This window comes from Syngnathoides biaculeatus, chromosome 5, assembly GCF_019802595.1.
Source record: "Syngnathoides biaculeatus isolate LvHL_M chromosome 5, ASM1980259v1, whole genome shotgun sequence".
Taxonomy (NCBI): Eukaryota; Metazoa; Chordata; class Actinopteri; order Syngnathiformes; family Syngnathidae; genus Syngnathoides; species Syngnathoides biaculeatus.
In genome coordinates, this window is record NC_084644.1 from 7,605,627 (window position 1) to 7,633,605 (window position 27,979).

Sequence of the window (27,979 nt, forward strand, 5' to 3'; positions counted from 1 at the left end):
GATTATGCTGCCTCCTGTCTTCTTTTATTTTCCATCCATCGCATCCATCTGTATTTGAAAATGAAAGAACAAGGACGACAGTAAAGGAGAGGGTGTGGATATTGAATGGGTAAATATGAAATTATGTATTATTATTGTGGAACCCAATATAAATACCCCGCATAAAACATAGTTATGACTTCGTGGCTGCTGGATCTTACTTATGCTTACAATCTTTTTTTTTTTGCAAGCTCATATGCAGTTTTGATGGGCTGTTACATCTGGTAGCTCACAACGCTAATTACCATCCATCCATTTTCTTTGCCGCTTATCCTCACGAGGGTCGCTGGGAGTGCTGGAGCCTATCCTAGCTGTCAACAGGCAGGAGGCGGCAGGGTACACCCTGAACTGGTTGCCAGCCAATCGCAGGGCACACCGAGACAAACAGCCACACTCACAATCACATCTTGGGAAAATTTAGAGCAAGGGTGCCAAACTCATTTTCATCCCATGTCACATTGTTTCCCTCAGAGGGCCATTATGGGGCCGCAATATCTCAACGTTATCAGTTATGTAACAATTTGAACTTTTTGTACAGATTTGAACAAGAATTCTGGAAGTTGACACACATGATTTGCCTTTGCGGGCCACATAAAATCATGTGGTGGGCCGGATCTGGCCCCTGGGCCTTGAGTTTGACACCTGTGATTTATAGTGTCCAATTAATGTTGCAGGTTTATGGGATGTGGGTAGAAACCAGGGGGTCTGAGAAAACCCACACAGGCACGGGGAGAACATGCAAACTCCACACAGGCGGGTCCGGGATTGAACCCGGGACCTCAGAACTGTGAGGTTAATGTTTTCCAACTGAACAACCGTGCCGCCAACGCTATTTACATTATTTGTTTAAATGAGCAAACAATGTGTGAAAACTAGTGGCAGTATCACACAAATTGTGGACAATTGAGTGGATTTCAGTCTGTGTCCGTTTTTGTAACATGGGAGGAATTCTGAGTTTTTGTGCTGCTCTTTTATTTTCTTACATTTTTCTTAAAAGCAACCATTACCAAACACGAGCCTTCTGACAGGTAAAAGGCCTCCTCGCGTTCCTCCCATGGGGATCTCCCACTAGATGAGCCTGGAAGAGGATTAAGGGGAGTGAAACGGGGAAGGAAAGCCAAAGAGATGGGGAGAGTGCAGCATTAGCATGAGGTCCGGATCAGCCTCCAGCCTCGTTAAACAGCATTGATCGCCGCGGTGACATTTCCCAGTACATGCCATCTATACTGTCACTGCCATCACTCTCCAGCTGTCCTGTGCAACCGTACAACACTGCCAGGTGTTTGATTGCAACTTTGATTGGGAAATTGCGAGCAATCTTCGCACGAGACAAGACAGAAAGGCACAATAGCTAGTTCACATTTACTTCATGCGCATGTCGGACCAGAACCACCGCGGTATAGTGCTTAGCATGTCACCCTGATAGTTCTGAGATCCTTGGTTCATATCTTGGGTTTAGCCTTCCGATTTGCAGGTTGTATGTTTTCTTGTTCTCGAATGACTACCAAATATTGTCCATGGGTGTGAATAGTTGTTTGTCCGGATGTCTCTACTCTGTCCCTTCTTGAAATGGGCATCGGTTTCGTGGGAAATAGTTTGTTATTGATCATTGCACACGGGGTTGCGTCAGGAAGGGCATGTGGCGTAAAACTGTGCCAAACAAATATGCGTTCATCTAGGAAGACACGCTGTGGCGACCCCTAGCGGGACAAGCCGAAAGAAAAAGAAGACACAGGACTGGTAGGAACACAAAGTTGTCGTTGCCGTCAGTGGTTTTTTCAACTATGAAGGAGTCATCGGAAAACCTTTGGATATGGCATTAACCAGAGTTAAATCTATGTTGACGAGCCTAAAGAGGAACGGTGCTAGGACGGTTCCCTGGGGTACACCTAGGAGACATATCTTTTAACCCTTACATGGTGTAGCCAGTCAGTAAAACAGTCCAGAACCAGGCTATCATAAAAACGCTAAAGAGTAGGACCCATGATGACGAGCCTAAAGAGGAACGGTGCTAGAACGGTTCCCTGAGGTACACCTCGGAGACATAGCTTTTCACCCCTACATGGTGTAGCCAGTCAGTAAAATAGTCCAGAACCAGGCTATCCTAAAAACGCTAAAGAGTAGGACCCATGATGACGAGCCTAAAGAGGAACGGTGCTAGAACGGTTCCCTGAGGTACACCTCGGAGACATAGCTTTTCACCCTTACATGGTGTAGCCAGTCAGTAAAACAGTCCAGAACCAGGCTATCCTAAAAACGCTAAAGAGTAGGACCCATGATGATGAGCCTAAAGAGGAACGGTGCTAGAACGGTTCCCTGAGGTACACCTCGGAGACAAAGCTTTTCACCCTTACATGGTGTAGCCAGTCAGTAAAACAGTCCAGAACCAGGCTATCCTAAAAACTCTAAAGAGTAGGACACATGATGACGAGCCTAAATAGGAACGGTGCTAGAACGGTTCCCTGAGGTACACCTCGGAGACATACCTTTTCACCCTTACATGGTGTAGCCAGTCAGTAAAACAGTCCAGAACCAGGCTATCCTAAAAACGCTAAAGAGTAGGACCCATGATGACGAGCCTAAAGAGGAACGGTGCTAGAACGGTTCCCTGAGGTACACCTTGGAGACATAGCTTTTCACCCTTACATGGTGTAGCCAGTCAGTAAAACAGTCCAGAACCAGGCTATCCTAAAAACTCTAAAGAGTAGGACACATGAATCCTTCATTTTGCCTAAACACTAAAGCTCTGCCGCGTTTCCTCAAAGGATATTTTCATTTCATTTATTATTTAGTTTTTAAATAACCATAAAATTGGCAACATGATCATCTGCGTGTTCAGTGCAAATGTCACAGCGCTCGCACCCACACGTATGCAACACTCGCACACTCAGGGACGTGTCAGTCTTCTGGACAATCGATTACAGCTGACAGATAGCAAATACCCCCAGAGTCTTAATTAGAGCTCCCTGTGTGTGTGTGTGTGTGTGTGTGTGTACGTGCACACACGTTCTGATTTCTATCTGCGGCTTCATAATTTATCCTAATCCAATCAGATTTGGAACATGGTCAAATAGCGGAAAAATAGAATAATTTTAATAAGCGGAAAGGTGTTAAATCCATCCATTCCTTTTCGAAGACACTTATCCTCACAAGGGACCGGAGTCGATCCCAGATATCTGGGGCGAGGTACTGAATACCTCGAGCTGGTTTGCAAGCCAATCCCAGGGTGTTGAACGCAAATCGGGAATTCGTTTTGGGTTCAAGGGATAAGCGGCTCGGAAAATGGACGGAACATGCGATGCGATTTGACATAATTATAGCATTTGAAACTCTGATCTGATAAGATTTCACACAGATTAAAGTGTTAAATTGGTATTTCTCCCTTTGAATTGATTTTGCTGTCAAACGCACAGTCTGGATCACACCCACTTAGTCACGTTATATCTTCGGCCACGGAATATACATGAACACTGACCCACGTATCCGCTTTGGCGCTTTTCGAGCCGGAGCCAATCCCCGGCTGACGTTGGGCGAGAGGGCGTATAAACATAAAAGTCGTCGCCCAATCAAAGGGCACGTACAGACAACCAGTCCTCCCCGTGCCAGCGTGGTTTTTCTCGGTGTACTCCGGTTTCCTCCTACATCCCGAAAACATCCATGTTAGGTTGATTGAAGGATCTAAATTGCCCGTAGGTGTCAACGTGAGTGTGATTGATTGTTTCTTTAGATGTGCCCTGTGATTGGCTGGCGACCGGTTCAGGGTGTATCCCACCTCACACCCGAAGATAGCTAGCACATGCTCCATCACCCCTGAGACCCCCAGTAAGGATAAGTGGTTCGGGAAATGGATGGGTGTAAAGTACAGTTTACACAATATCAGATCATGCAATGTTTTAATCCAGGGGTGCCCATACTTTTTTACCCCAAGATCTACTTTTCAAGCAGCCAGCCCCTTGCGAGCTACCGACGATGGAGGTGGGTGGGGGGATGGTTACGAATGCTCCCAAACCGTTTTATGTTGCCTCCTATATTTAAAAATACAGAATTAGCTTTCTGCGCACTGTATTGTCTGTGCTTTCATCCTGGATCAGGCTGTGCCAAGGTGGAATTTTAACCTTACACACCATCTCATCCTGCACTTTCTACATTGGCTTCGGACCAGACCTTTCCCACTCGGAAAAGAGAAAATCTTGTCCAGTTTAACCACTTTTTCTTCGATTATTCACATACTCCGACAGTCATTGGATCTTAAAACAACAGCATATCTTTTTCAACTTTCTCCATGAATATCGAAAGTAAACATAAGCAGCATGTCTAGCTCATCTTTCCTCTACGTTGCCCAGACTGTGACTGTGCGGTGGTGGACACCGTCATTATAAAATACATTGATGGGCCTGCTTAAGTACTGTAACATTTGTAATTATTGTATGAGTGTACGTCTTTAAGAGTGGCGCGGCGGGTGTACTGGTAAGATTTGGTCTTATTATTTAACAGGAAAAAGTTATCATTATCATTATCATCTTCGGTGTTGGCTCACTGTTGCAGGTGTCGGACTTTTAATAGCTATGTCACTGCGTCATTGTACTTATTGTTATTAGTGTGCATCCCTGTCGGATATCTGATTACCACCTGTGCCATTTTTGCAAATTTCGTCTTACTTTTGTGACCTACTTTCTCATGTGTCATCATTTACAAGACGGGTGATCTGATAGCACAATAGTGGACACTGTGAAATTGCTTAGGCAGTAAAAGTTGGCTTTCATCTGAAATATGTAAGTGTTTTTTGTCCGATACCTCATCTCCCCCTTAACACTCGGCCTCTGTCCCTCGGATCGTCTCGATCCATAGTAAAACTTCAACAACAGTGCCTACGTGGGTTTTCTCCGGGCACTCCGGTTTCCTCCCACTTCACAAAAACATACAACATTACTTCGACACTCTGAATTGCCCATAGGTGTGATTGTGAGTGTGGGTGTTTGTTTCTACCCTGCAATTGACCCCTCCGTACAGGGCACTTAACCACGCCTCCTGAAGTTACATCACCCCACGTGTGCTAACCCCAGACAAACTATTAGCAAAAATGGCGGCGCAGGAAGAAAAGACCAGAAGGAAATTGTCCGATTTACCAGCTAATTTCTCACTCGCATTCTTACCGAATAGTGAAATATCGTTGAAAAGCAGACAGCAGGGCTTCAAGTATTTCAGCGAGGGGTATTTCAATGGTATTTACATCCATATCGACGGAGAAACCATTGATATTAGCGCGAGATCTTTCCGGAGTCAGAGGAAGACCGAAAAGCCACATAATATAATATATTATAACCCAAAGACGAATTCGTCATTGACAGTTTCCTATTTTCATGTTACATATCACACTTGTGTGCAGAATCTGTATGTGTATGTGTATAGCCGTTTGTGAACCGCCGTATGAAGGAAAAGAACAAGGCGAGGCTTGATTTACGAGTTGTTTCTCTCGTTTTCTTTGTGTAATGTCACGCGCTCCACATGTATTGAAAATCAAATATAGGGCATACCTTCGTGCAAACATATCTGTTCCGGTTGATGGATTCAGTTGATCATGCGGTCTTCCGCAAAGTTTGATCCATCGAAGACATTTTTCGTACTCGGTCTTCTGTTCCGGTTGATTTTAGATGGATTCAGTTGATGATGCGGTGTCCACAAAGTTTGATCCATCGAAGACATTTTTCGTACTCGGTCTTCTGTTCCGGTTGATTTTAGATGGATTCAGTTGATGATGTGGTCTTCCACAAAGTTTGATCCATCGAAGACATTTTTCGTACTCTGTCTTCTGTTCCGGTTGATTTTAGATGGATTCAGTTGATGATGCGGTGTCCACAAAGTTTGATCCATCGAATACATTTTTCGTACTGGGTCTTCGGTTTTGGAAAGGGTACGAATTGAACTACACCAACTAGCCTTTCAGGATACCTGTCATCACTATTACAAAGTCCGTGACGACACCTCTTAACCATATCTATTGTTAAAGAACCCAAATACGCGATAAAACGCTAAACAAAAGGTATACTGGACCATGCAACGATGACTGAGGGAACGGCGGTGCAAAAAAGGGGCGTGGTTTATGCAGATCTCTGGCCTCTGATTGGTCAGCGACGCAGATGACGCAATTTCTACGGAGGGGTCAATTGGCTGGCAACCAGTCCAGGGTGTACCCGGCATCCTGCTTGTTGATAGCTGTGACAGGCTCCAGCACTCCCCACGACCCCTCGTGAGGATAAGCGGCAAAGAAAATGGATGGATGGAAGTGTGTTCACGTTACTGATGATTTAATTCAGACAATTGGGTTTAGCAATTGAGAAGTACTTTAATAGATGTAGAGTGTGGTTCTGTACCTGCTCCACATGTAAAGTGCCTGGTGAGAACTTCTGTATCACCCATCCATCCATCTTCTTCACCGCTTATCCTCACCAGGGTCGCGGGGATAGCTGGAGTCTATCCCAGCTGTCAACAGGGCAGGAGGCGGGGTACACCCTGAACTGGTTGCCAGCCAATCACAGGCCACATGGAGATGGACAACAGCCACACTCACAATCACACTTCAAGGCAATTTAGAGCGTCCAATTTATGTTGCATGTTTTTAGCATGTGGAAGGAAATCGGAGTGCCTGGAGGAAACCCACACAGGCACGGGGAGAACATGCAAACTCTACACAGGGGGGGCCGGGATCGAACGCGGGTCCGCTTAACCAGCTGAGCCACTGCTGCCACTTCTGTATCAATAACACTGAATTGGATTACCCTCATTAGGGTCAGCCGGAGCATCGTACAGCTGATTTTGGGCGAGGAGCAGCGCATACCCTGGATCAATTGCAGGCCAAGCGTGGGCCACAAACAGACCCATAGAAATAAACATTTAGTCTCCACTTAATCCTTTGTGGATCATTAACAACGACATCTTTTTTTTGTGTTAAAGTGACGGATTTTTACTGCGTTTTTTTTCAGTTTGCTGGAGACGTTTACCTTTTTACATTATAATAGTAATGTGTATTTTTTCACCACTTGTCAACAACGAATGATGAGTGCATCCACTAAGCCACCAGGATGCGATGATAGCACCTACTTTAGGTAGCGGGAGGTAATATGTGATCGGAGGCGCCTGCTGACTTCCTCTCCTGCTGACTAACTTCCTGGATTAGACCGAAATGGACGACACCTGAGTCCCGTGGCTGGTGTAACCACGCAGACTAACACACACAGTCACTGTGTCCAAAAACAAAAAATAAAACGAGAACGCAGATTTTTGGTGATTTGCAATTGAACTATCAACATTAACCCCCCCTCCCCCCCACACACACACACTTCGATCTGCAACTCTGGAAGTCCCCTGGAAGTGAACAGAGCTGCTGCTTGTTCAGATAAAACCTAAATAGGCCTTTTTTTTTTTTTTCTTAAGAGCAGGCCGGGGAACTCCCTTGTGGTATGGGACTGTGTGCATCAATTTTGCCCTTCGCCAGGAGGAAAGCATTGGGGGGGGGGGGGGGGTGTTGGCCTAAATGTCAAAGGTAAAAGGTGCTGCTGCAAAAAGGAAGTGGAAACACACAATCAACCCACTCGCAATGGCTCATCGCGATGAAGGGGAAATACCAAGTATCTCTCTTCATATGAAAACATAGCCCATAATGTCTTGTTGTTGTTGTTGTTTTATGTGCGTGTGTTTTGTTTTTCAGCTAATTATAGCAATAACATCACGTTGAAACAAAAAAGCACACTATTTAAATGCGTGAGCCGGTCATTCAGAAAATGTTTACATTGTTTTTGTAGAATAAAATTTTGTAATCCAGCTTGTTATATTGATGATTGCATCGAGTGGGGGTACCTAATGTTACGTCCTATGTACATATAAGTCAAATTTGGATCTTTATATGACAGTGGATTACGAGCGATACATTTACAATATTAAAGTGCCACGGACATGCCTATATACATTTTAAAATAGTACTGTGATTAAAACTACATATATTATTCACTTCAATGTCTATACGGAAAAAAAAATGAGCAGAGAGGGTGTCAATCATGCGCAAAGTTGCGGAAGTCTCACTCGACATCCCGGTGGCAGCCATATTGCCTGCAACGTCATCAGCAGATGTCACACTGGGATAGTCGCCATTGAGAAGACGCTTTGCCACCTGCTATGGGAGAGGAATTTTTCCAACGCCCCTTCCGACACGGAAGCTCTTTTCAAAGAAGAGAACATCTGAGAATCGAGTGAAGTGACCAGGGCAATGTGACCCTATCGTTTCGAGCCATATTTAGATGATATGCGGATCACTTCTAACTAACAACGGACTCCCCGACAGTACTTATGACAGTATGTAGCGGCCACAGTCGCTCGCTGAAAGAAGGATTACGTCGTTCCCTCCAAGCTATTATTTTTAATAGCTCTATAGACACCTACCTGACAATTGGAACCCAAAAAGCTCTCGTCCTTTGCACCTGTGCAATCTATTTTTCACGCCGAACCGGGTTTTTTGGAAACATGTGAAGAGTGAATGCATCCTCCCGAGTGTTCGAGCAATATCCAGCAATACAAGGAGCCAGCATTTTGGCTAACACGCAGAAAAAACAGTTACTTTCCTGGCGGTAAAACAGGTATAAATACACAAACCTATCAATGTGGGCTTCTGGAAAAAAAACTTCACTTCCTGCTTCTTCTCCAAAACAAATTCCTGGAGAGGATTTTCATGGCGGGACATACAAAAATCCATATACGACAACATCATGACGTGTGGTGAAAAAACGGATGGGTCTATTCCGGCTGCCTTTTTTTTCCATTAAAAACATACTAAAAAGGGTTTTTTTTTTTGCGTGACCGTGGCACTTTAAATATTGCAGTCTCGCAATTCTGCAGTTATTGACAAATTGGAAGCCTATGTATCTGAAGAGCATTGTTTGAATTTTTGCTATGTTTACACAATAAGCACACCAAAACAATAGATTAAATATTATCCTAAAAATATAGACAGATGAAAGCGGAATCAACTTTTCCCAAGCAAGTTCTTTACATAATGTCAATGCAGTATTTATTCTCCACTGGTGTGCTGCAGAAAATTATCCAATGTCACCAAATAAATCCAAAAAATTAAAACTAGATGGCTGGTACAAGCTATTTGTGTAATAAATCACATCATCGTTTGAGTATATAGGTCAGGAAAGGAACGTTTAGGCACCAACGTTTTGAAAAAAACTCACCATTCACTTTATATTTTTGTCATGTTTTCAATAAAACAGGTAATAAACCACCATATCATTTTACTGGTACAGGTCAGCCATGAACAGTACACGTTTAAGAGACATATCTCATTTATATGTTTTGCTGTGTTTGGTTAAGCTGAAAAACATATATTTTCACGATAATGCTGAAAAAAAATTTAAAATTACATAAAGTCAAAATTTATATGAAAACTAATTTAATATTAGTGTTACTCTAATTACAGTGATGGAGATGCTAGTAGCAAGGTTACACATGGACATTATGGGTGCTCAAGAGTACATGCTAGCTGTTATGCTAACTCGTCATCAATAAATTTATCAATTTCGTGGAAAAAAAAGAACTTTGACATCAATTTTTCTTCCCCTGATGAGTAACAGGGTTTCCCCGAGTTGAGTGACACACTCCGTTACAGCTAAAAGTATTCAATACATATTAAAAAAATTTGGATTTATTTACCTTAGCTCTCCGTTTGCCGATGGTTAGTGCAAAAAACCTGATGTAATTTCTGTTCACTTTTTTTCTTCCTTTCTTTACTAAAATGTAGATTGAGAACAATTTAAAATCAAGAATAACAGCAAATCCATTCAGACATTTTCCAATGGAGTGCCGGAGCGTATCCTGGCTGATATTTTATGTAATTAGTAAAATCAATTACTTTAGGTTTGACAATCTTTACGAAGTTTTACATTGCACAAACATCACGCGGAATTATAAATGGGGGTTTTGTTGTTTGAGGTCGGACAAAGTTCGTCGACGCACTTGGGTGAGACTTGTTTACAAATACCAGCTGTTAAAAACTCGTCACGCATAGTTATTGTATGTTTTGTCCTACAATGGCAGGGGAAACATAAATATTACGTTCGAGAGGTATTCTCTTGGGTAAGTGTCGCGTTATGTGCGTTTATCTGTCGCTGCGTTTTACCTTTTTGGTCAAATAGCTTTTTTTCCGCATTCAAATTGTTCTTTCTGTAAGTTTGCTTAAGACTCTTTACGGTTTTCACTGGTTGGTCCCTTAATTTGAAGCAATCTTTTCTACGTCATTATGGTTTGTACGGGTCACTTATGTTCACGTTTTAACAATGGCTTGGATTGTTTAAGTCTTGCTCGCTTGGATCGAGAACGAATGTGAATTGGATGTACGTGAATGGAACTTTATCCTCTTTTTGCAATTAAGATAGACGAGCACCACAATAGACAATCGTATAACACGAGCCTGAACATGTCAAATAGGATTTTCCACAATTGTCCTCTGACCCTCCATGCACAGAGTTAGGTCTGTTGTGTCCCTTTGTGGGGCGAGCCCCCCATTTGGTACACTAAGTTAAACTTGAGTCAAAGTGGGTACCACATCCACTTTGTGACAAAAGTAAAGGTACTCTGAACCCTGGAGATCCGGCATGAATGGCGGTGAATGGAGACATCCGCTTAAAAATGTATGCTTAGATTCATGGTTAAATGCACCACAAACTATGATTTACATTTTCAAATGTTTTAAAACTCATCCTTTTTGAAAATCTTCCTTTTGTTGTATCATAATTCACAAAATTTGAGACTTATTGAGCCAATCTAAAACCTCATGTGCCAAATTTCCTATCATATCCTGGATTAATGCTCGTTGGTAAAATTCCTTGAATCACTGACATTACCCTGAAATTTAATTTTGAAGAAATACACTGGAAACCCAAGGACACAATGGTGTTGTATACTTCTCAACCTTGAAAAAATATATAAACTAGTTCTTTCTTGATAGCCGTACGGGCGCCGGTGAAATGAAAACAGATGACACGGGTTCAATTCCAGTCTGGTTTCGTAATACCCAGCCACTGCTGGTTCCAAAATCATCCATCCATCCATCCATCCATCCATCCATTTTCTTTTGCCGCTTCTCCTCATGAGGGTCGCAGGGAGAGCTGGAGCCTATCCCAGCTGTCAACGGGCAGGGGGCAGGGTACACCTTGATCTGGTCGCCAGCCAATCGCAGGGCAGATGGAGACAAACGGTCGCACTCACAATCACACTGAGGGGCAATTTAGAGTGTCCAATTAATGTTGCATGTCTTTGGGATGTGGGAGGAAACCGTGCCCCATCCCAAAAACATGCAACATTAATTGGACACTCTAAATCCGGGGTCACTAATGCCGTGCCCGCGGGCGAATGGTAGCTCGCGAGGACCATATAAGGCACCTGCGAGGTATGTTCTAAAAATACCGTAGGCCACAAATTGTTACTATTATTTGTGCTTTGAATTCTAAATCTGACTCGATTACGTGAATTAAAATATTAAAATACCTGTAATGTCACTTACTACAATAAATTAAAAGAGAACTATTTTATGTACGTGTAATGAACTGAGTCTGAAATTTGCCGCAAACAGGTCACGTAGCCCTTCATGCGACCGGTGCTCACGCAGTAGCCTTCGGCCTCAAAAAGGTTGTTGAGCCCTGCTCTAAATCGTCCCGAGGTGTGATTGTGAATGCGGCTGTTTGTCTCCGTGTGCCCTGCCCGTTGACAGCTGAGATAGGCTCCGGCACTTGTGAGGATAAGCGGGAAAGAAAATGGATGGCTGGATAAAATAAAATAAGGCATCCTTGCCAGTAGTTGGAAGGGTAAAAATCAAATAATTAAAAAATTTTTTTTTTTTGGGTGTGGAGGGGGTGGAATGGATTGTTGTCATTTCCATTCATTTCAATGGAGAAACATTATTCTAGATACAAATGTCCCAAATCTCAAGGCACAACTATATATAAAAAAAACATATAACACATAACATTTGCATATAAACAAACCCAAACAAATTATTCTTTTGATTGTGGGCAGGAATGGGGGATACTTTTTAATTTTCTGATGCACACGGAGTCACCCATATATCACCAAAAAAAAAAAAAAATGGCGACCCTCTTTTGCTGCGTTGTACAAGCAGAGACCGAGTTCGGCTGGTGCGGAGTCAGGTCGACAAGTCCCATGGCGGAGGGCGGCACCAAACTGACGCTGAGGCGCCTGGAGGCTCCCGTTCACAAGTTCATTAAAGTGGCTTTACCCACCGACCTGGAGCGGCTCCAGAAACACCACAGCAACATACTCAAGGTGACGCCTTTTCCACTTGGAAGCCTCGGAAGCGCGTCGAGATGAATATCTGATTGGTTTTCGTTCATCCTCGCAGTACCAGCAAGGGCAACAATGGGGCCGCCTTCATCAGGAGCACATAAATGCCAGCCGAACAGTTCAGGTACACACTTGACATATTTGAAACAAATCACCTCAGCGTGCGCACGGATGAAGGCGTGTGATCCAAGAGGTTGACCTCCGGGTCACCAGCAGGGTGCCCGCGGGCACCAGGTCAAGTCCCAAGGACCACATGAGTAGTCAGCGGGCTTGATCTGGAAAAATCCAATAATAGAACATTGTGATTTCTTATAAATGCTGTGGAAGTAGGCGGCACGGTGGAACAGCTGTGAAGCGTTGGCATCACATTTCTGAGTATCCGGGTTCAATCCCAGACCCGCCTGTGTGGAGTTTGCATGTTCTCCCTGTGCCTGTGTTGTTTTTTTTCCGGGCACTCCGGTTCCTCCAACTTCCAAAAAATAAGTCGGAGACTCTAAATTGCCCCGAGGTGTGATTCCGAGTGCGGCTGTTTGTCTCAATGTGCCCTGCGATTGGCTGGCGACCAGTTCAGGGTGTACCCCGCCGACTGCCTGTTGACAGCTGGGATAGGCTCCAGTACTCCTGTGACCCTAGTGAGGATAAGCGTCTAAAAAAAATGTATTAATGTTCTGGATATTGATATTTATGTTTCCACGTTAAAGCATTGTCGCTCTTTATTTAGAGAGTCTTCACATACATAATGGATGAATATGATTAGTTAATAGGGGGCACGGTGGATCAGCTGATAAAGTGTTGGCCTCACAGTTCTGAGGACCCGGGTTCGATCCCGGCCCTCCCTGTGTGGAGTTTGCATGTCCTCCTCATGCCTGCGTGGGTTTTCTCTGAGCACTCCGGTTTCCTCCCACATCCCCAAAGCATCCATCCATTTTCTTAGCCGCTCATCCTCACCAGGGTCGCGGGGAGTGCTGGAGGCTATCCCAGCTGTCAACGGGGAGGAGGCGGGGTACACCCTGAACTGGTTGCCAGCCAATCACAGGGCACATAAAGACAAACGGCCACACTCACAATCACACCTAGGGACAATTTAAAGTGTCGAATTAATGTCGCATGTTTTTGGGATGTAGGAGGAAATCGGAGTGCCAGAGCGCCACCGTGGGGCTTCATTTAATCAGCATTCACAAAAACGTGTACAATATGCGTATTTACCATATTTTGAATCGTGGTGACATTTTTATTCAAGTTGGGAATTCAAAAATAGATAGAATAGTGGCACTTTGGACTGTGTATGAATTGTCACGCAGTCCATGTAACGCTTGATATGCGTATTATGAGAGAAAATCCTCATTTTCCATCCTCCGCCATGCATGAAATAAGAATTTTCCCAAGTTATCACTGTTGCACTGTATACGCTGTATTGCCGCTGTTGGCGTTGTGGGGATGTCAGAAAAAAATATATATTTTTAAATTATTATTAACTTGTCCTGTTTAGTTGGTGGACCTGATTAGAAGGGTGGACCTGGATGCCTTTTGTGGTGGAACAGCTTTGCTGTGCAACGAAGAAATTTGAAATTCTCTCTCATCTTGTTTTTACAGTTTTACACTTTTTATTTATTTATTTATTTTTTTAATGAATTATTCAGATGTTTATTGAAAAAGCAACCGGACAGAAAAGGGTTTTACGGGATAGAACGGACATGAGGAAAAGGCAGGTAGCGTCCCTGCCTGGCAACTATTATCCCCGTACCCTGAGCATGTGCGCTTGGGTCTCGTGGATTAAAATTGGGGAGACTCACGGGGGCGAGTTATAAAAATGCGCCGACTCCCGCTGGCAGCTGCTCGAAAAGTCTCTAAATGTGGAGGAAATGTCGCTCAGTTGGCGACATTGTGGGCACAAGTGCTTGGTCTTGCTCGCTTGTACCATCCTCGTGCGTGCACATCGAAATAAAAGCACCTGATATTTTGTTCCAGACAGACTTGCACGCACATTGTCTTATTTTCACCCGCTTTTTATTAATGTGTCCAAATTGTATAGCACTTTAGGTGCCCCAAAATTCACAGCCCACAGAAAGTAATCAATGATCTAACGTCCAGTCTTGAATGGCTGCATTTGTGAGTGTGTGTCATTATATAATGGCTGTAAAATTCCCAGAGGGACGCTGACGCCCGGTAGCCAACACACGGCCCCCCCCAGCCCTCTCGCCGCCACGCTCCGAGCCCCAGGAATGTACTGTACACAGAGTGCTTTTCTGTGTCTTCGCGGTGTCAATCCTGACTCCCGGGTTAGCGCACTCTTGAGTTAAGTGTACTGGACGACAGATAGACAGACAGAGTGAGACCTCTGATGCCAAGTGGCCCAAAAAGTACCCAAATATCGTCTGGAAAAATGTACCTCAAAAGTCTTTTTTTTTTTTTTTTTTTAAACATCACACGGAACATTCCCAAATCTCATGACACATCTATTTTGAAGAATTAACTCCTGGTAAAAAAAAAAAAAAAAAAAATGTTGTTGTTGAACCCCAGGATTATTTTGTTGCTTTGTGAGCTTTTCACAATTAAGATTTTTTTTTTTTTTTTTCTGCCGAAACCGATTGCGGGGAAAAAAAAATGTGATTCAATCGGAACGATTCTAATTAAAAATACTGTATGGTTATGTAAGAATAACTGGAGCCACAGAACAAATGATGTCTGACTTTGGATGTTCCACTTTGGTATGTACAGTGAAGAAAATAAGTATTTGAACACCCTGCTATATTGCAAGTTCTCCCACTTAGAAATCATTGAGGGGTCTGAAATTTTCATCGTAGGCGCATGTCCACTGTGAGAGAGATCATCTGAAAAGAAAAATTAAGAAATCACAATGTTTAATTTGTTACCGATTTATTTGTGTGATACAGCTGCAAATAAGTATTTGAACACCTGAGAAAACCAATGTTAATATTTGGTACAGTGGACTTTGTTTGCAATTACAGAGGTCAAACGTTGTTCACCAGGTTTGCACGCACTGCAGGAAGGATTTTGGCCCACTCCTCCAACAGATCTTTAGATCAGACGGGTTTCTAGGCTGTCACTGAGAAACACGGAGTTTCAGCTCCCTCCAAAGATTTTCTATTGAATTTAGGTCTGGAGACTGGCAAGGCCACACCAGAACCTTGATATGGTATGGTCAGAATTCTAGTTGATAGACAGGTGTTCAAATACTTATTTCCAGCTGTATCACACAAATAAATCATTTAAAAAAAATCATACACTGTGATTTCTGGATTTTTCTTTTTAGATGATCTCTCTCACCGTGGACGTGCACCTACGATGAAAATTTCAGACCCCTCCATGATTTCTAAGTGGGAGAACTTGCAATATAGCAGGGTGTCCAAATACTTATTTTCTTCACTGCAAATACAGTGCGTATAGATTGGTTGATTTGAATCTCGGAATTAATCAGCAGATTACCAGGTACCTGACCTAACTGTCTCTGTTAATCGCTTAATTTTTCAGTTTAATGCACGTGAGCACACATTTCTGCATGCATGTTTATTCATGGCGGGTAATTAGCAAAATGTGTTACGTGCAGCATATTGACCCCCATTTAGTCCGGGTCGTGCTGGATGCTCGAGGGTGCATGGTTGAGGTGTAATCCTCCTGTCACCCTCAGGGCATGTCAGGATCAACGGGTTGATGTTTTCCCGTCGCAGGGTTATCAACCCCACCCTCAACTTTTCCATCACTATAGCAAAATAGAGCTCGTGCACGTGACGTCACCATTTTCACGGCGCCGTCGATGGATTTCGGCAATTAAACATGATGGATGGTGCCTAACCAAATACACACGACTGTGTAGTGATCACTTCATTTCAGGTAGAATTAGTCTTCTCAATCTCAAAATACCAAAACGTATTTATGATGCCAAATTGGCTCATTTGATAACAATGCGTGTTTAAAAACAAAAACTGTCGCAGAGGTTTAAGTAGGTTAAGTGTGGCCGTCATCGCTTCCGTGTACGTTCCGTGGAGATGACTCTGTCCTTTTTTTTTATTTTCAATCATAGTTAATGAATGCGAGTTTGTGTAAAACCAGGGGTCATTTATTTAAATATTGGTATTTGTATTGAATACTAGCTGAAAAGATCGATGGAATCCGGCAAATGTTAACGTGTAGCCGAACACACTTCCACGTTCACGAGCCGTCAAAACCGTCACTATGTGGGATTTATTCCTGGTGAGAACAGATCCAGCAACAAACTATTCGTATGCGTCCAGAATTTTATACACTTTCAAACTTTTCCATGTAATTCTCGACGACTTACTCACCAGATCCGTGCGTGTATCCAGTTGTCCAATACAAGCGGAGGCGAATTAACAGTCCAACTTCTTATCGGCGAAAACATCGACTTCGGCATTAAATATGGGTCCTCCCTGCCGAGTTTATCTAATTTTTCCATGTACCTTTGTTTATTTTCACCTTCCAAATGTCTCACGGTATCGGACTGGGTGTCGTGTTAAAAGACATATTTTCCGACTTAGCATTGAACAATGCTTTGCTAGACTGGCAATATGGCGACGTAAACAAAAGTTACGTGATTTTATGACATAGGTGCACAAGCTCTATTACTCTGAAGATGACTTTGTGTGATGGAATAAGACAGTCCACCACCACCGGCGCAATATTGACGCTACCAAAAGCTTTTGTTTTGATTTATGGTCTGTGAAGATTTCTAGCTGTCCATTCTGTATAGCACTTATCGTGCTCAGGTCGCTTGAGTTTGGGTAAAAGGTGGATAATGATCAGTTTCGATGATCACCTGTCAATCACAGCATTGAAATACAATATGAGCCACATAGGTGATTATTTTTTTTATTTATTTTTTTTTAAATCCACTTTTATGTTAAGTGTTTATTGGACAGAGGTGAGTGTTGGCTGTTAAGCAACTTTCTCACCCAAAAGGAGGAAAGAGTTCTGAAAAAAAACAACCATCCCGAGTCACAGTCATGCTAAGTGGCAAATTAGGGTGTGTTGAAGTTTCAGTCATCTCAATTAATTTGAACGTACTAGATAAACAGTCTCGGTCAAATTATGTGCTCTGGAATAGTTCAAATTTGAATTTAAATGCCAGAAAAAGAAAAACAGCGGGGAAATTTCAAAATTCCAGTTGAGGTCAGCACAGGCCCTACATTCTGCTACCCTGAGGGATGTTCGTCGTTCCCGTCTAATCCGTCATACATCCATGTTTTTGCGCGCTGCGCTACCCGCAGAGAACCCACAAAAGTCCAAGGAAAACATGTCAATGACGTCGTCCCATCCTTTGCAGCAACTGCGAGCCAACATCCGGGAGATGGAGAAGCTGTGCAGCCGTGTCCGCGCCGAAGACGCCCCAGCTCTGGAGAGGCTCGTCAAACCGGTCAAGGACAGGGCGTCGGCCGCCGCCCGAGACTTCCTCCAGTTGCACGCCAACCCGGCCCTTCAGCCCACGCTGCCGCCGTCGCCGCCACCCGACTCCCCTCGGTCGACCGGCTGCGGGCGCGCCGGCGACGACTTCGAGGAGGACTTCGTTTCTGGCTGGCAAATTCACTCCCAGCTGCCGGAGATCCCTGTGGATGAGAGTGCTGCTGAGTCTTGGGAAAACCTGGAAGAGGTACCGTCACTCAAGCTTACTGAAAAATGTTTAAAATTGCTGATATTAACTGGCGGTGGGCTATGGCAGACACCAGCCCCCGCGCGAGAGTACTCGTGTTTGTATTCATCGCCGGCGTCGAATAAACGTCTGGAAAAATCCATTGCGGACGGTGGCACTCCTTTGGCATTACAATGAGTATCCTGTAAAACCCCATTTTAATAAACAAAAAAACCAGCCGCTATATCAACATTCTCCATTTGTCCTCACTACAGTGGTAGTTTAAACACGAATATATTTACCAAAATGTTGGAATCGGCACACCAGGAGGAGCTTCCGAAAGACTGGACTACTACAGCCAAGGTGATCAAGAAAGAGACCTGGTGGTGGAACCCCAAAATACAGGAAGTCCTACAAGAAAAGAGATGAGCAAAAAAGAAGTGGGACACTGAGAGGACTGAGGAGGGGCGGAAGGAATACATTGAAATGCGACGTAGGGCAAAGGTAAACAAGAGGCATATGACGACATGTCCACCGGGTTGGACACGAAAGAAGAAGAAAAGAATCTCTAGAAGTTGGCCAGAAAGAGGGATAGAAATGGGAAGGATGTGCAGCAGGTAAGGGTGATTAAGGAGAGAGATGGAAATGTGTGGACTGGGGCCAGTAGTGTGCTGAATAGATGGAAAGAATACTTTGAGAAGTTGATGAATGAAGAAAATGAGAGAGAAGAGGCAAGTGTGGAGGACCAGGAAGTGGCACGACACAAAAAGCACGACAAAGGATGAAAAATGGAAAGGCAATATTGAATATGTCCAGATGACATACCGGTGTTAGAGAGGAAGATGCACGAAAGGGGCTTAGATGGAAAAAGATGACGGGACAAGCCGAAAGGAAAAGAAGAAGTAGTTGGAGTGGTCATCCCATGGGGAGGGGGGGGGGGGGTCGAAACGATTCACACCCCCTCTCAGCAATTCGAAAACCACTGTCGTTAGTTTAAGACTGATGTACGTACATCAAGCAGCTCACCGTTACTAGCCGATCGGCTCTTGACTTCCGTCGGGGACATCCATCCATTTTCTTAACCGCTTATCCTCACAAGGCTCGCAGGGAGCGCTGGAGCCTATCCCAGCTGTCAACAAGGAAAATGCCGGGTACACCCTGAACTGGTTGCCAGCCAATCGCAGGGCATATCGAGGCAAAGAGTCGCACTCGCAATCACACCTAGGGGCAATTTAGAGTGTCCAATTAATATTGCATGTTTTTGGGATGTGGGAGGAAACCGGAGTGCCCGGAGGAAACCCCACTCAGGCACGGGGAGAACATGCAAACTCCACACAGGCGGGCCCGGGATTGAACCCTGGACCTCAGAACTGTGAGGCCAACGCTTTACCAGCTGACCCACCGGTGCCACTGTAGCATATAATTTTTTTTCATTTTTTTCCTCTACAGCTTCATCCACAAGAAATGCGGCAATTTTTTTTTTTTCTCTTTCAGGATCTGAAGCAACTGAACGGTTTGGCGACAAGCTTTTCTGTGCTCGTCCACGTAAGTATGAAAAACCGATTTCACGTGTTGAGCCTGTCCGCTTTTTTGTTTTTGTTTGTTTGTTTGTGTGGCTGATGGGGCTCCTTTGAGAGAGCAGATCAGTTTAAGGACTACCGCGGGGATGGGGAGGGGGGTTGGGGGGGGGACTCTCATCAGATTCGGAGGTGGGACAACATGTGCCGGGGGCGGGGGCAGGGGGAGATGGGCGACATGGGGATGCATCAGAGCAGGTGGAGAACAGACGGCTCAGATTATCGCCCGATCCTCAGGGATGGAGGGAGGAGAGCTTAACAGTGGCGGAGAGAGAGAGAGAGAGAGAGAGAACGAGAGTAAGATGTAGTGATGGTTCAAAACAGGAGAGAGGAGGAGCAGAAAGAGCATAGAGATGTTGTTCTGGCATCCCGAGGGGGGGGGGGGGGACGGCGCCACCGGGGGAGTCATATTTTAGTACACAACCACAGTGGAAATACTGTGTGCGCGTGTGTGTGCTGTTTTTGTTCTTTTCTGCTTTTTTTGTTTTTGGGATCTTATCTCCTGTGCTATATCTTCATCTCTTGTGCTAAATGATAAAACATGTTCATCATTCGGTTGAAGCAAAGGTTGCACATTTCTGATAAAGCACATGTAAAGGGCGTGGGGGGGGGGGGCATATGACGTCAACATCTCATAACCAAAAATTTTACAGACGGTGAGGTACAAAGAGTGGAGGAAATTAGAATACAGCTAAACAAATAAAACTAAACAGCGTTCAATTCCTTTTTTATCGTCAAATTATTTTTTTCTTATGTCTGTTATACTTCAGGCCTGCATGAACGTGCAAATTAGAGGTCATGAGCTGCCTTGCAAATAATTGAGTTCATAGTGAAGGTCATCTGACATCCTAATTGTGTTTTTATGTTTTTGTTTTAATTGCTGAAGCCAAAAACACGTCTGCCTCACTTCAACTGACGTTCCAGCGAAATTTCAGGGTAACTCCTGATCATTTTGATAATTGTTTTTTTTTTTTTTTTACATTCTGTTATTATGCACATGTTCCGATGTATATATTTTTTCCAATAAATTTGAATCGCGTTTATCAAAAATACAGCAAAACTTATAATTAATCAAAACAATGCAGTAATGAAGAAATTAAGGTGATAACCAGGAAGAAAAAAAAAAAAATATATATATATATATATATATATAAACAACTAAACAAATCATACGATGGAGAAAGTAGTTTTTAAATGTGCATGACATTATTATTATTATGTATAATTGAATACAATGGAACCTCAGTTTTCATGATTAATCTGTTCCAAAAGGTCAGACTAAAATCGAAGCCAAAGAAATATTTCCCATAGGAAATAATGTAAATCCAATTAATCCGTTCCCACAAATGTTCATAAAAGATATATTTTAAAGAGAATAACTATGGTTACAGAAAAAAAATTGAACAACTATTACTGATTAATGAAGTGGATAAATGAACATTTGACATCACTTTTACGTGTATTAAAGACTTTTACTCGTGAAAGGAAGACAGCGAGGAGGGGAGACGAGTGAGCCATTTTTGTACTTTGTACACTGGACGTTGGCGTATATTCCGCAAAGCAAACATTCATTCACAACTTGGGGCAAAATCTCCCCCCAGCAACAATTTTTGAGGTGGCATCTTTTCAAAAGTAAGACTCTAAAAATATAAAAGCACACAGAATTGTCATCAACATTTCACTTCATTTTCTTTTGTTTTATTATGTCTTATTTAGCAGTCACACTCAACAAATTTGTTGACTTAGGATGCAGCAGGCTTTTATTTTGAAGGTCTACATTTTAACGGGGTGCTCTGCTGATTTTTTTTTTTTTTTTTTTTTCCTTTTTTCCCCCCAGCATGTTGCCGAGCACACCGGGAGGGTTGTTAATGAAAGTTTGAATTGTGGAAGAAGCCTTTGCATTTATTGAAACATTTTACACCACTTACCAAACGCTTTGGAGGAACATTTTATTTTGTTTTATTTGTTGCTTTATTTATTTATTCATATATTTTATTTATTTATTATGGAAACTTGAGTGGGTGTGCAAAAATGGTGACAAAATTCCAACTGAAAAAGTCAGCAAAAAACAAATTGTCTGAAAGTGGGGCAAATGGTTAAAGAATAGACAAGTCAAAGTGTTATTTTGGGGTTTTTAAAAAAAAAAAAAAAAAAGTACATATATATATATATATATATATATATATATATATATGTACTTTTTTTGTATTGTCAAGATTTAAGAATTCATAAGTAGACCACTAGTGCAGAGAAACAGGAGAGCGGGTCAGATTTAAAAATATTTGATCTGAATCCGTCGGTGCTTGCCTGTGAATAAAAAGGAAAGGCCGCTTTTACATGTTTTTGCGAAAGTGCAGTGTTATGAATGGGAAGTGGGGCGGGGGGGGGGGGGGGCGATGGCAATGTGGGGAGGGTGAGGCAATGGAAAGTGCCCTCCTTGTTGTTTGGTCACTGTGTCCATGTGGCCCTCATAGGGAGAGAGACAGCTGCCATTCTGAATATTTCATGAGATGTGTCCACACACACACACACACACACACACGTCAACAAATGTAACCTCCAACCGACACACACTCACCCTTATAATAATAAATAAAAGTACCACAATACAGTGCCGTGAAAAAGTCTTCGCCCCCCCCCTTCCTATTTATTTATTTTTTGCGTATCTATCACACACACAGGTTTCAAATCATCACACCAATTTCATAATATCACTCATAGACATGCCAAGGAAATACAAAATAAAATGCATTTTCCAAATGACAATTCAATTTATTAAGACGCACAAATGGGGGAAAAAAAAAAAAAATCCAAACTTTCTGACTCTCTGTGGGAAAAGTACCGTAATTCCTGGCCTACAGAGCGCACCTGGTTACAAGCCTCACCGAGTACATTTGTAAAGAAAATACCATTTGGTACATACATACGCAGCAGCTGTATAAAAGCCGCCAGCGCCCACATATTTACAAAGAAATACGGTACACAGAAAGAGTTTAACGCTAGCACTGTGCTAAAGCTCGTGCTAACGCTAGCGCCGTGCTAACGCTAAATCCATGCTAGCACTAATGCTAACAGGGCCAGTTAAAATAAAACTTACCTGTAAATATCACTGAGACACGCCATTAACACAGCAGCAACACGCTAGCACAGCGCTAAGGGCCGGTAATAGTCACTTCCTCGGCACATATATTCCACCGGTCTCATTCTTACCTTTTCCAGTCGAGTGCCTCCATTGTGGCCGTTAGAAAAAAAGCACAAATAAGCTGCATCACCGCATAAACCACAGAGTTGAAAGCGTGTGAAAAAATTTGCGGCTCGTAGGCCGCAAATTACAGTAATTGCCCCCCCTTAACCATCCTCGGGAGCAATAACTGAAATCAAGTGTTTGCGATAAGTGGCGGTGAGTCTTTCACGTGGCTCCGGAGGAAATTTGCCCCGCTCTTGTTTCAACTCCGCCATATTGGAGGGTTTTCTAGCACGAACTGAACCACAGCATCTCAGATGGATTTAAATGCGGACTTTGAGTGTGATGGATATGGGGGGTGAAATCAGGAAGGGGTGAATAGTTTTTCACTGTACATGACGGCTAGATCTGTTTGTGTAAACGTGTCTGTCTGTCTGTCTATCTATCTATATCTATCCATCCCCTGGGTTTCAGTCCCAGCAGGAGAAAATCGACAGCATCGAAGACAACGTCAACACGGCGGCTGCCAATGTGGTGGAGGGCTCCAAGAGCCTGGGGAAGGTGTGTACGTGCTAATGTGTCAACGGGCGTGTGCGAGATGGAGGAGATCGATGGCACTTTGCCTCGCAGCCGTTCCGACAGGGTTTGTCCCTATTGACGCGCTTGAAAACGGAGGAAAGCCACAATTAAGGAAATTGAGGGATGGAGCGTGTGTGCGGGCGCGGCATCAAAACCGCTCTGAATAAACTGCTTCGTGCTTTCATAGCCGTTTGCTAACACACACACACACACTCTCGAGCGCTGAGTGTACCTCGGTGGCCTTCACACATATGACACACTCGAAATGTCGAACGTTTGGCCCGCCATCGCCGGCGTGAATCACGGGTCGGAGCCACTTAACACCCGACGGCGAACACCCACACCGCCGCAGTTGCGACAATCGCCAAAACTTCATGTTGGTGGTTTTTTTTTTTTATCTTTTTTTTTTTTTTACTGTTGTCGGACTCACATTAAACACAAATGCGACGTTTGTCCGTCGTCCACAAATCGGTGGTTGCCAAACGGCTTCAGGGGCCCCCCCATGGGGAATAATGTATCTTTGTTCATTTATAGGAAGCCGTTTTTCCTTCTGAAACGGAATTACAATATCTTTACTCATCATTAGGAAGAGAAATGTCATTTTTTTAGTTGTCCATCCATCCATTTTCTTTACCGCTTATCCTGACGAGGGCCACGGGGAGTGCTGGGAGCCTATACCAGCCGTCAACGGGCAGGAAACGGTACGCCCTGAACTGGTTGCAGTGGTTTAGTTGTGAATACCGTAATTGCTGGCCTACAGAGCGCACCTGATTATAAGCCTCACCCAGTACATTTGTAAAGGAAATACCATTTGGTACATACATAAGCCGCGCCTGTGTAAAAACCGCAAGTGTCCCCATTTAAACACGAGATATTTACAAAGAAAGAGTTTGAATACCTTAGCTTAGCCTAACATAGCAACAACACAGTAGCACGAACAGGGCTGATCAAAAAAACAAAAACAAACATCTGCAGCAGCTACACGGTAGCATGGCACTAAAAGAGCTGGTTAAAAATGGAAAAAAAAAACCCATACCTAAATCACTGAGACGCGGCAGAAACACACAAGGCGGCACTAACGCAAGCGTGGCGCTAACAGGGGTAGTAAAAAAAAAAAAAAAAACATACCAGTAAAAATCACTGCGACGCGGAAGTAACAGAGCAGCAAGACACTAGCACAGCGCTAACAGGGCCGGTCGGCTTAATAATTAAAAAAAAAAAACATACCGGTAGAAATCACTGAGACACGGCAGTAACACGCTAGCGCAGGGCTAACAGGGCTGGTAAAAGTCACATCCTTGGCACATATATTCCACTGATCTCACTCTTACCTTTTTCCGCTCGAGTGCCCCCCTGCGGCCGTGAGGGAGGGGAAAAAAATGCAAATTAGCCGCATGACCGCATAAACCGAGAGGAAAAAAGTCACAGCTTATAGGCCGGAAATTACGCAAGATATTTGTCACAATCTCTCACTTTTTTAACAAGAGTACTTTTCACACTCCCTGTCCTTTTTTTTTTTTTTTTAATTTTTTTTTTGGAAATGTCAAATGTAAAGGTAACCCGAGTCCTGATTGAAGAACACAAGGTGGAGCTCACCCATTAGGCGAAAAGGGCCGCGCGGCGATAATGCGGATGAGAGCGGCGTCAGATGTTGAAACGCCTCGTTATCTGTCATCGGCCCAAACGACGTCCCGCGCACGTACATTTTATATATTTCATAACTAAATCCTTTTAACTCACCACAGGTGAAATTAGAATCTCCCCCGGCGAGGGGAAGTGGTGGGGGGGGGGGGGTGTCGAGGGAGGTTAGCGTTTGAACTGGATTCATTTAAAAGTGAGGCGTTAATCAACCGCGTGCGCTGGTTCAATGCCATCAGCGAAGAGCGCCTTCCGCTCGGGTGATAGCGGCGGCCAAATCAGCCCACTACCATAATGGAAGCGGTTTAAAGCGCCGGAAGTTTCCCTTTCACAATCGGACGCGCGCTGAGCTGCTTTGTGCGTGTATTTGCGCACAAAAATATTGAATCGTCTCATCATATTGACATCATCAATTTATGAACTAATTTTGGGATCAGATATCAAGGGTATTTTTTCTTTTACAACTATTCATATTTGGTCGCGCCAAAATGCTTGTAATATCTCAATGTTATCATTTATGATACATGACAATTTGAAATTTTGGTACTGTTTTTTTTTTTTACAAGAATCATGGAAATCGACAGTGTAGATGTGCCTTTGGGGGCCACATAAAATCACGCGGCGGGCCGGATCTGGCCCCAGGGCCTCGAGTTTGACACCTGTGGGATATAATAAATCTACACACCCCTGTTCATATAACCTGCATTGGAGGATAAAATCTATATTTTAGAGACAGAATGTAAAATTGAACAATGGTAACTGGTTTTACTCTGATTCAAAATTGTTTGAAAGTGATGTTATTTGCATTTTACTATTCCTTTTTCATATTTTTGTTTGACGTTCATCTGCTATTCATAAATGACACAAGTCAGAAGTTACTTAAGCACTCATTTTGTCACGGAATACTTTATTACTCAAGTAATTATTTGGAGGACTGCTTTTTAGTTGTATTATTGTAATGTAACAATACATTTACTCGACTGCAATATTTGGGTATTCTGCCACCTCTGCAGCAAACAGGACGAATAGAAGTCATCCAAAGTAAACAGAAGTTGAATTATGTCATGAAGTGATGGCAAAAATTTCTCGCTTCAAGATTAAACAAATCAAGTTTTCACTCTGTTAATAAATTTCAACTATCGCAAACTAAATTAGTGATTTGGATTCAGAAAACATCATTGACGCAGTTATGATTGAATTAAGCCCTGACACGTGTCTGCAGGCGGCGGGCTACAAAATGGCGATCCTTCCTTTGGCCGGGGCGCTCCTGGGCGGCGCCCTGGCGGGACCGCTGGGCCTGCTGATCGGACTCAAGACGGCGGGCGCGGCCGCCGTGGGGGGCGGCGCCCTAGGCTTCGCCGGGGGTAGCCTGGTCAAGCATCACCGCAAAAACCTGCTGGCGCTGCAGATGAAGCAGCTGACGGCGCCACCCGCCCACGGCAAGGACGAGTGAACGCCGGCGTTTACGGTCGGCTGCTGGACGCCTAATGCGCGGTCCACAATAAGACTGTGAGCTGCAAAACTGTTACATATATGAATCTATTCATATTTGCGATGTATGTAATTATACTTTTTAATGTGACTGCGTCAAACTGACATAGTTGTGTCCTCAGCCTCATGTGGGGGCGACATGGTTACTCAGCGGAGAGCGTTTGTGTCCACCAATCAGAACTGTTGCCTAGTTTGTCAACGTTTACGCAACCTATTAATATCTAACATAACTACTGTGCAACAAAAATGCCTTTGCTAATAAAACTAAGGCTTCCACACACACAAAAAAAATGTGTGTATATATATATATATATACACACACATATATATATATATTGACCTCACAGTTCTGAGGTCCCGGGTTCAATCCCGGACCCGCCTATGTGGAGTTTGCATGTTCTCCCCTTGCCTGTGTGTGAACACTAAATTGCCCCTAGGTGTGATTGTGAGTGCAGGTGTTTGTCTCTATGTGCCCTGCGATTGGCCAGAAACCAGTTCAGGGTGTACCCCGCCTCCTGCCCGTTGACAGCTGGGATAGGCTCCAGCTCTCCCCGCGAGCCTCGTGAAGAGAAGCATCAAAGAAAATGGATGCTATAAATGTTTATAATAATAATAATAGTACGAGTCCAATGTGTATTTAAAAAAAAATAATAATAATTGGTATAGGCTTCAGCCCCCGTACACGGAAGCGTTGCGGCCACACGTTAACCTATGTAAACTGTGACCGACGGTTTATTTATAATTTTACTTAATTCATTTTAATATTATTATTCTGGCGAAAGGCAGACTACACCCTGAACTGGTCGCGAGTCAATTGCAGGGCGGATATCGACGCCATCACTGAGCGAGAATCGATTCAACGCTGCCCACACCAAAGTCGCCTTTACTGCTTTTGTATCGGTCCACTGAGTCATGTCTTCATGCAGGGATCGTCGTCCCATTATGACAAATCGCTGCAAAATAGTCATCATAAACCAGATCTAACCTCGTAGCAGTCACGTTGACTTCACATGATGTTATTTCAATAGCCGACGCACAACACCAGCAAATGTCAACGTCCGGGTCACTTCAGCGACTCACAGGCTCCGCATTCTTCCTCCAATTCAGTATTGCCGCTTCCCGTCAGCTATATCGAATGTTTCAATCTGAAGAAAAAGCACGCAAAACACAAAATATTGTAAAATGACTTTTAATCATCTCTTTCTCAAAGCCTTCCCCTTTTGAGATGACTTGTTTGAAAATGCCCCCCCCCTCCCTTCTTTTTTGTGGGTTGATATGTCACAATGTCTCTTGGCCTCAGTTGAACAGTACAAACAAGAGCAACAAGTACCCTAAATCTGAACAACTTTTAAATACAAATACTAAAAATCATCATTATTTTTTTGTTCGTTTTTTGTTTTTAAGAGGGCTACTCTTCCTGACATGAATCACACGTACAAAAAAAAAAAAAAAAACATGGTTGGAATCTCGGGAAAACAAAACACCGGGCCTACAAAGAGCTTTCGTTACACAGCA

At 43.5% G+C, this 27,979-nt stretch overlaps 1 protein-coding gene and 2 long non-coding RNA genes across 14 annotated transcripts in view; 1 reads left to right on the forward strand and 2 right to left on the reverse strand.

The window, feature by feature from the left end:
* Nucleotides 1–10,046, reverse strand: part of LOC133500490 (uncharacterized) — a 78,388-nt gene extending 68,342 nt beyond the window's left edge. For 8 of the 10 annotated variants that reach the window (XR_009794921.1, XR_009794923.1, XR_009794919.1 and 5 more), the window contains exon 1: nucleotides 9,745–10,046. This is a non-coding gene — a long non-coding RNA (uncharacterized LOC133500490). The remainder of the gene's footprint in view (nucleotides 1–9,744) is intronic. The other 2 variants (XR_009794925.1, XR_009794916.1) reach the window with 2 other exon arrangements.
* Nucleotides 10,040–27,896, forward strand: stx17 (syntaxin 17). 3 transcript variants are annotated; one of them, XM_061819214.1, is made up of 7 exons: nucleotides 10,040–10,167; nucleotides 12,206–12,372; nucleotides 12,449–12,514; nucleotides 17,693–18,016; nucleotides 19,490–19,540; nucleotides 23,231–23,317; nucleotides 26,196–27,896. In XM_061819214.1, the coding sequence occupies exons 2-7, from the start codon at nucleotides 12,250–12,252 to the stop codon at nucleotides 26,424–26,426; spliced, it is 882 nt and encodes a 293-aa protein (XP_061675198.1). In that variant the 5' UTR covers nucleotides 10,040–10,167; nucleotides 12,206–12,249; the 3' UTR covers nucleotides 26,427–27,896. The 3 variants fall into 3 exon arrangements, with proteins under 3 accessions (XP_061675198.1, XP_061675197.1, XP_061675199.1); XM_061819213.1 differs by having other exon boundaries at nucleotides 12,209–12,372; XM_061819215.1 differs by lacking the exon at nucleotides 23,231–23,317 and having other exon boundaries at nucleotides 12,209–12,372.
* LOC133500491 (uncharacterized) lies at nucleotides 17,836–19,429 on the reverse strand. The gene is made up of 3 exons (XR_009794926.1): nucleotides 19,022–19,429; nucleotides 18,298–18,406; nucleotides 17,836–17,972 (listed from the first exon to the last, which is right to left on the reverse strand). It is a non-coding gene; the product is annotated as an uncharacterized LOC133500491 (long non-coding RNA).
* Nucleotides 27,897–27,979: the final 83 nt, after the last annotated feature.

Excerpts from the sequence above, each read along its gene's own strand:
- stx17 (XM_061819214.1), top strand. The coding sequence starts at position 12,250 with ATGGCGGAGGGCGGCACCAAACTGACGCTGAGGCGCCTGGAGGCTCCC. Across the intron at positions 19,541-23,230 it reads GCTTTTCTGTGCTCGTCCAC|TCCCAGCAGGAGAAAATCGA; the intron begins GTAAGTATGAAA and ends CCTGGGTTTCAG. Across the intron at positions 23,318-26,195 it reads GCTCCAAGAGCCTGGGGAAG|GCGGCGGGCTACAAAATGGC; the intron begins GTGTGTACGTGC and ends ACGTGTCTGCAG.